The sequence below is a fragment of the Pseudorasbora parva genome, chromosome 8 (assembly GCF_024679245.1).
Source record: "Pseudorasbora parva isolate DD20220531a chromosome 8, ASM2467924v1, whole genome shotgun sequence".
NCBI lineage: Eukaryota > Metazoa > Chordata > Actinopteri > Cypriniformes > Gobionidae > Pseudorasbora > Pseudorasbora parva.
In genome coordinates this window covers 48,047,928-48,057,940 of record NC_090179.1, presented here as the reverse complement: position 1 = coordinate 48,057,940, position 10,013 = coordinate 48,047,928, and the positions used below count along the sequence as shown (strand labels likewise).

Here is a 10,013-nt window from a genome sequence, read left to right as displayed (position 1 = left end):
ACTACAGACCAATCTCAAATCTCCCCTTCATAGGCAAAATCATTGAAAAAGTTGTTTTCAATCAGTTGAACAAATTCTTACGCTCAAATGGATACTTTGACAATTTTCAATCTGGTTTCAGTCCACATCACAGTACAGAGACAGTGCTCATAAAGATTATAAATGATATTCGCTTAAACACTGATACAGGCAAAACATCAATTCTGGTACAACTGGATCTCAGTGCCGCATTCGACACTGTTGACCACAACATACTTCTAGACAGGCTGGAAAACTGGGTTGGGCTTTCTGGAATGGTCCTCAAATGGTTCAGATCATACTTAGAAGGGAGAGGTTATTATGTGAGTATAGGAGACCATAAGTCTGAGTGGACATCCATGACATGCGGAGTCCCACAAGGGTCCATTCTTGCACCACTCCTGTTTAACCTGTATATGCTGCCACTGAGCCAAATAATGAAAAAGAACAATATTGCTTACCACAGCTATGCTGATGACACCCAGCTCTACTTAGCACTATCACCTAATGACTACAGCCCCATTGACTCCCTCTGCAAATGCATTGATGAAGTTAACAACTGGATGTGCCAAAACTATCTTCAGTTAAACAAAGACAATACCGAAATCACTACATTTGGAAACAAAGATGAAATTCTCAAGGTGAACGCATATCTTGAGGCTAAAGGTCTGATAACAAAAAATCAAGTCAGGAATCTTGGAGTGATTTTACAGTCCGACCTGAGTTTCAATAGTCATGTCAAAGCAATAACTAAATCAGCATACTATCATCTGAAAAATATTGCAAGGATTAGATGTTTTGTCTCCAGGCAAGACTTAGAGAAACTCGTTTATGCTTTCATCACCAGTAGGGTGGACTATTGTAACGGCCTTCTCACCGGCCTTCCTAAAAAGACCATTAGACAGCTGCAGCTCATACAGGACGCTGCTGCCAGGATTATGAGCAGAACCAGAAAATATGATGAAATATGATATCACACCAGTCCTCAGGTCTTTACACTGGCTTCCAGTTACATTTAGGATCGACTTTAAAGTACTATTACTTGTTTATAAATCACTCAATGAGCTAGGACCCCAATACATCGCAGATATGCTGATTAAATATAAACCCAACAGATCACTCAGATCAGCAGGATCAAGTCAGTTAGAAATACCAAGAGTTCACTCAAAGCAAGGAGAGTCTGCCTTTAGCTATTATGCCAGCCGCAGTTGGAACCAGCTTCCTGAACAGATCAGATGTGCTCCAACAGTAGCCACATTCAAATCCAGACTCAAAACAAATCTGTATAGCTGTGCATTTACTGAATGAGCACTGTACCACTGTACGTCCGACTGATTGCACCCTATCTTATCTCTTTATTCTTTTTATAATTGTTTTAGTTTACCTTTGTTCTTATCTCTGGTTATTGTTTATTTTATATGTTCTTTTGAGTTGAATATGACGAGTGAAAACTGGGTTTGATGGAAATAGTAAGTTTGACAATAAGGTTTGAGTATGTGTAAATCTGTGGAGGGTATGATGAGTGAGTAAGGGTTTTAACAAAAAGGTTTCTGAGTAAAAATCAGGGAATAGTGATTAAAATGGATGTTATGAACGTGTTTGAGAAAGAAATGAATGAGAGGTGTTCTAATTAAGATGGTACATGTATGTAGGCAGTAAACTGAAGAATGTTTATTTTTATATCAGACCATTATTGTGGATCTGACCATTTTTTTTATTTTTTTTTATTACTTTATCTTTACGACTGTTTTAACTATGCTTGTTTTTAATTCTTTATTTGTCCATATGGTATTCTTTTTTTTCTCATGCATTTGTTACCACCGGTTTAAATAATTTCTATGTAAAGCACTTTGAATTGCCATTGGGTATGAAATGTGCTATACAAATAAACTTGCCTTGCCTTGCCTTGCCTAATATCTAAAATCAATCCAAATTCTTGCTTTAAGTAAAGACTAAAAAATAACAACAACATCATCATTGCTTCTTTGTTCAATTTTACTCTTTCTACTCATGTAGATCGCCATTTTAGCTTGCCCAAGAATAAAATTCAATAATTGAAAGATAACATGCTTTTTTTGTACATATTTAAAACCAAAAATGAAAGTTTCAGGATAAAAACATACATTAAATTTGGTACACAATTCCTTCACCACTTCAATCAACGGATCAAGTCTGGAACACTGCATAAACGCATGAAAAACAGTCTCTTTTTGAGGACAAAATGGACAACCCGCATTATTATCAGAATCCAAAGTTGACACAAAAGAATACACCACAATAACACCGTGAAGGATTCTCCACTGCAAATCCCCTGTTCTTTTTGATAATGGTGGCTTGTACAACGCTCTCCACTCAGGTCTTACATCACCTACTTTTAAAACAGAACGCCAAGGGGTATCAACTCTCTTATCAAGTGTCTTTTTATTGAGAATGAGCACACACATTTTATACAAATCTTTCCCCACACATGAAAAAAAAATCAATAGACGAAAACTTTTGTTGAAAGAAAAAGCCTGAATACTCTTCAAACTTTGGTTGAATTATTAAACAAGGAAAAGGATCTTCGTAATCAGGGATATTTGTCCCTAAAAAAAAAAGCCCTCTAACATCATTTTTTCCTTATCCGTAAACACTTCCTTCAACTTATTCAGATATCTAGTCACAAAACGAACAGATCTGATTCCCAATTTTTCCTTTACAGCTTCTACATTCTTAAAATGAGGCCCAGCTATACACAGTAACTGATTTAAAGTACAAACTCCTGAGTCTTTTAATAGATTACTGAATCCTGGTAAAAAAATTGACTCGGAGAGATCCAGTCTTGCCTTAAAGATCAAAGGTTCATTAGGCAGCCAAAAAATGGAATGAAAATTTTCATTCCTCTGAACATGAAAAAAACTCAATCTTGAAAACATGCTGATAAAAAGATGACAACTTTGAAAGATCCATGCACTTAGGGTCCATTAAAAATAAAGGTTTATCCAGTCCAAGGTTTCCCACAGTCCTAAGTAAAGCACAACCAATCGCCCTCCAGATTACATTTATAGGTCCATCAAGAAGTCTTTGTAAGAAAAGCAGCAGAAAAGCTGCAATTCTGCTCTGGATATGAACCAGTCCTTGTCCCCCTTCTTCCTTTGGTAAAAATAAAATACTCTGAGGAATCCAATGGAGCTTGTCCCAAAAAAAGTCAACAAACACTGCTTGAATCTCAGCTATCAACTTCACAGGAGGATCGATACAAACCAATTTATGCCATAAAAGTGAAGCCACCAAATTATTTACAATAAGTGTTCTTCCCTTATAAGGCAAGTTTGGTAGAATCCATCTCCATTTGTCTAAACCACCTTTAACTTTTTGCAAAACCCCATCCCAATTTTTTTGTACAACATCATCATCTCCCAAAAAATCTCCAAGATATTTCAAACCCCACTTATTCCAACACAAACCTTCAGGAAGAATTGGTCTCCCTTCATTCCAGTCCCATAATAAAAAAGCTTCACTTTTTTTCCAATTTATTTTTGCGGAAGACCATTTTCCAAAGTATTCTATCAGTCTAGATAAAACATGTATGTCATTTTGTTTATTAATCATTACTATAAGATCATCGACATAAGCTGATAAGCAAAAATTAACATCACAAGATGGTATCCTAACACCATCTATATTCTTCCTGATTGCTTGTAGAAGTGGTTCAATAGCAATAGAATATAACATTCCTGATAATGAGCATCCTTGTCTAATACCTCTATTGACCTTGAATGGAGCGGATAAGCCACCATTAATCTGTTTCATGTAAGGTTAGGTCATGAATATTTTCCTAAAAGGCATGGAAACACACTCACACACACACATTTGAATACTTTTATTTGGATCTGATAGACATTGCACAAGTTAACAAGATCCAAATTCTCTGGGAAGAGTCAATGACAAGGTGACAGGTCTAGAGTTCATGGTTCTTATAGTTTTACAAGCCCTTCCATTTATAATGCCTGACACATTAAGGATAAACAAAACAACTCCGTCTCCATATTTGCATGCTCCCTATGATGGCTGAAACGGAGCAAAATCTCACAAGCCTTTATGCCCCTTTTTTTGCAGCCCCCCAACTGGATCCCCCTGACCACATTCTTATGGACATGGCCTTAACTTCCAAACACCAGAGTTATTAGTTAGTTATTAGTTATTAGATCTACATCCCAGTCGGTGAATGAGATCTACCAGAGTTTGATATTTCAATAGTTTAGAATAGAAGCAAGTGTCTATATACAGTTCAAAACAGCAGCCCACTTAAAAAAAATACATACATACTTCATAACCTCTTTTACAATTACAATGTCAGGAGTATTGGAGATGTTTTTAAAGTAGTCACTGTCAGATGTATTCTGATGAAACCAGTTAACCTGTATGGTGCTATGCTTTTAAATCTTACTCTCATGTCCATCATTTATCTTTTGCAAGTCATTTGTGACCAAACCAGACCACCCACACACACACACACACACACACACACACACACACACACACACACACACACACACACACACACACGTCGTGTTTCCATGTTTTATGGGGACTTTCCATAGGCGTAATAGATTTCATACTGTACAAACTGTACACACACACACACACACACACACACACACACACACACACACACACACACAACAACAACAACAAACTCACACACAGTCACATACACACTCAGTCAGGAACACAGTCACAAACTCACACACACACACACACACACACACACACACACACACACACACGCACACACAGTCACATACATGCACACACAGACATGCACACATACACACACACACACACACACACACACACATATACAAACACACTCTCACAAACTCATAAACACGCATAAACTCACTCAAACACACACTCACAAACTTAGTCGCATACACACACACACACACACACACACACACACACACACACACACACTGTCACATTCACATACACACACAGTCACATACATGCACACACAGACATGCACACATACACACACACACACACACACACACACACACATATACAAACACACTCTCACAAACTCATAAACACGCATAAACTCACTCAAACACACACTCACAAACTTAGTCGCATACACACACACACACACACACACACACACACACACACACACACACACACACACTGTCACATTCACATACACACACAGTCACACTCATTCACTCACACACACACATACAACAACAAACTCACACACAGTCACATACACACACACACACACACACAGCATCACACACTCTCTCTCTCTCTCTCTCTCTCTCTCTCTCTCTCTCACACACACACACACACACACACACACACACACACACACACACACACACTCACTGTATATTCTCTCCTCTAATCCTAACTGATGTATTTTAACAACGTGAACTAATGAGTATTTATATATATTTCATATTGACAGCATTGTGTTTTTTATTTATTTAGTGTAAGTGCTCATGTTTAGCTTTGGATATAGACTTAATGTGTGTCATTGTTCTCTACAGGTTGAGGAGCTGTGGTGTCACAGATGAAGGTTGTGCTGCTCTGGCTTCAGCTCTGAGATCAAACCCCTCACACCTGAGACATCTGCATCTGTCTGAGAATAATCTAGGAGATTCAGGAGTGAAGCTGCTCTCTGCTGTGCTGGAGAATCCTCTCTGTAAACTGGAGACACTGGGGTAAGATCATACGTGACTCTGATATGAAACTGAGTCTCTGTGTGTGACGAGCAGGGCGGGCGAGAGCCGTGAGAGAACGGTGTGAGGCCGGTGGAGTGATGGCAAATGAGCATCACCTGCGCATCACACTGTGAACTTTATCATTAAATTCATTCATAAAGTAACAAAATGGAAAAGAGGAATCAAACTATTGTTACATTTAGAGCTGTCACTAACGATTATTTTAGTAATCGAGTATTCGGTTGATTATTTTGACGATTAATCGAGTAATCAGATTTTTTTGTGGTAATAAAAATAGACCTAAGCAAACAATGGCCTTTAAAATGATTTAAAATACAAAAATAATAACAATGGGGCAATAATATTTTGTTAGCATTATTATGTTAGTATGTTAGTATAATATTAGCATTAGCATTAGTATGTTAGTATTATATTATGTTAGCAATATAATAACAATGGGGCAATAATATTATATACAACCAAATAACAATGACGTAATAATAAAAAATAATTACTTACACACATGCCAACATATTCATGTACACATATCACACACATGCAAACACATGAACGGACACACATACACATGCAACGCATAGGCGCATGTACACACACACACACACCCTATGATGCGTGAAACAATGGTATTGGAACTAAAACATTGAATCTCTGCCTATTTCACCGACATTTCAAAGATAAACTCAATAGCCTCCTATCTTGTATACACTGTCTTCGCCATGTTTTTGTCCGTTTTTAATTGTGTTTTGTAATCTAAAAATCCTCTGAAACTGCCGCGCTCCGTATCCCCGTTCAAATCGCCCCTTCCCGCTCCCCCCCGAAAGCCGCGGTGATTTGCTGATGGAAAACATGACATTACCGTAATAAGCCATATATAGGCGGAAAGCGCAGGATGTCTACTTTCAGGAGCAATTTAAACTATTATGATAGTGCAAAGGGTTGAAGAGTTACGGTAACTTCAGTACAGCTTGGTTGGCTGTGTCGTCGATGACACGTTCGGTTTTAAAGGGTTAAAATATCTAACGGATGAACTCCTTTTGAACATTTTACTACTTGTGACGACCTGAGGAAGGAGGACCCAAAAGCAGAAGAATGCTTAACTTCAATTTATTGAAACAATAATAAAGACAGTCCAAACCGCAAGAGCCCAAAACAGCTCAGAACTGAAGAGAATGGTCAGGCCGGCAGGAGGTCCGAATCCAGGACAATCAAATCCAAATCATGAGGCGAGAATCAGTGTCAGACAAGCAGGATAGTCAGACGAGGAGCAAACAAAACCAACAGAGACATCCCAACTGACGATCAGAAACAGGCAGGTGTTCACAGCAGAAAGCAGTCCGGAAAGGCCAACGGTAACCCAGAACAATCCAAACTCCAGCGTCAGTAACAGTCCAAATGTTCAGCAGTAAGAGAGCCGTCCAACACCGATTATGCCGACTGGACCTGTAGTTAGATTACGCATTATTTTGTATGTTTTAGTCAAATTATGAAATGATTTACACTTGAATAGTTTAATTAAACAGCAATATTAAATGTAAATACACATTCTGCATTTTTACTTTCTCAAGAAACTCCTCCTGTGTGATTTATAAGCCTTTTGAAAAGTGGGGCCATGGGTAATGTCCTCATATTTCACCCTCTCCTGTAATACCTGTGTCATACCCATGGCATTATACACATTTGTGTCCTGATATTTCACAAAAACAAACACACACACACACACACTTTCACAGTCCCCACCACACACACACACACACGCGCACACACACACACACACACACACACACACACACACACACTCACACACACACACACACACACACACACACACACACACACACACACACACACACACACACACTCAAAATTTGCCTCAATTTTAAAGAGTAAATAAACGAGTAGCAGAAATTACACAAGTCGAAGCGTCTTGGATTTGCTCCTGCGCAGTACGGGGACGTAAGCGTTTTCAGACGTTTCAGTGTAGATGAACATTTTTTGAAAAACGATTGAAAATGATAGTGTGGACGCGGAGCGTTTTTAGACGAAAACGCCGTTTTTAAATTTATCCGGATTAGTGTAGACGTAGCCTCACAAACACAGACTCACACTCACACACAGTCACTCACTCACACACACACAGTCACTCAAGAACACTGTCACACACTCACACACACATTCACTCACTCACTCACACACTCACAAACTCACACACACACTCTCACTCACACACTCACAAACTCACACACACACTCTCAAACACACTCACTCATGAACAAACACACACACAGTCACATGCACACACACACAAACAAACATGCACACACAATCACAAACTCGCATAACACACACACACAACACACATATAACAGTCACATACACACACACACTCACAACCACTCACAAACTCACACACACACAACACAGACACATCCACAGACACACACACACACACACACACACACACTCACGGTGTCTCAAACACACTCACTCACGAACAAACACACACACACAGTCACATGCACACGCTCGCAAACACACACAGACATGCGCACACACATACACACACACACACGAACATGCACACAAACTCACACACGCTCACAAACTCACACACACACACACACACACACACACACACACACACACACACACACAGTCACATACACACACACACACACACACACACACACACACTTACTCACTCATGAACACACACACACTCACAAACACTCACAAAAATACTTACTCATGAACACACACACACACTCACAAACTCACACAGTCACATAAACACACATACAGACATGTACGCACACACACACACACACACACACACACAGTTACATACATACACACACACACACACACACACTCACAAAGACACTCACTCATGAACACACACACAGTCACAAACACTCACAAACTCACAGACACATACACACACACACACACACATACCACATACACATAACACAGTCACATACACACACACACACACACACATATACAAACACACACTCACAAACTCATGAACACGCATAAACTCACTCAAACACTCTCACAAACTTAGTCGCATACACACACACACACACACACACACTTTCACATTCACACACATTCACATACACACACACACACACACACACACACACATACAACAACAAACTCACACACACACACACAGTCAAATACACACACACACACATACATACAAACACACACTCACAAACATACATACAAACACACACTCACAAACTCATCAACACGCATAAACTCACTCAAACACACTCTCACAAACTTAGTCGCATACACGCACACACACACACAGTCACATTCACACACATTCACATACACTCACATACACACACAGTCACACTCATTCACTCACACGCACACGCGCACACACACACACACACACACACACATACACACACACATACACACAGTCACACACGTTTGTTTTTGTGAAATGTGGGGACATTCCATAGGCGTAATTGTTTTTATACTATAAACGTGTCCTCATATGTCACAAAAACATGCCCACACACACAACACACTCACACACACAATACACACCCACACTCACAACACACACACACTCATAACGACACTCACTCACAAACACACATGTATACACTCATACACACAGTCACACATACAGACACACCCTCACAAACACGCTGTATTGACTAAGTCCTAAACTAAGTCTAATACTGGTTGCTAATATAAAGGATTAAGTTCAGACGTGTGCCAATGTGGTCTCATACAAATCAAGAGTTCAGTCTTTTTACTATATTATCTAGCAAGTTTATTCTCCTCCAATACATATTTTAGAGGCAATATCTTAACTCATAATACATAACCAAAACAACAAACCCTATTGTTCACCATAAAGGTAAGACACAACATGACACAGTCGAAAACTGTTTGCTTCCCAATCAGCAACACCTGTTTCTGAATTTCCTCCAAGTTAAATGACATACCCGGGCTGACCTGAGATCAGCTGAGCCAAAGCACATACCTAGTGCCCCCTAGTGGCATATGACAGAATTACATATAATAAAAACTGAATATGGCTCTTACACTCCAGCCCCTAATTGTGTCTACCAGAGCAATTACACCAAATACAAAAGAGCCATAAATACAGAGAATATAGACAGACCACATGCAATGGGAACCATTTAGTCTTTAGCTTCATTAAGCAAGCATATTTTAGTTATGGGTCGTTCAATGATATTTGTCTTGGTCTTCAAACGAACCACACGT

The 10,013-nt window shown here is 39.2% G+C and overlaps 1 protein-coding gene across 1 annotated transcript in view; it reads left to right on the top strand.

Moving 5' to 3' along the window:
- LOC137084577 (NACHT, LRR and PYD domains-containing protein 12-like) overlaps positions 1-10,013 on the top strand; it is a 391,414-nt gene that overhangs the window by 310,499 nt on the left and 70,902 nt on the right. The window contains exon 8 of the mRNA XM_067450866.1: positions 5,556-5,729. Within this exon, the coding sequence (XP_067306967.1) occupies positions 5,556-5,729 (174 nt within the window). The remainder of the gene's footprint in view (positions 1-5,555; positions 5,730-10,013) is intronic.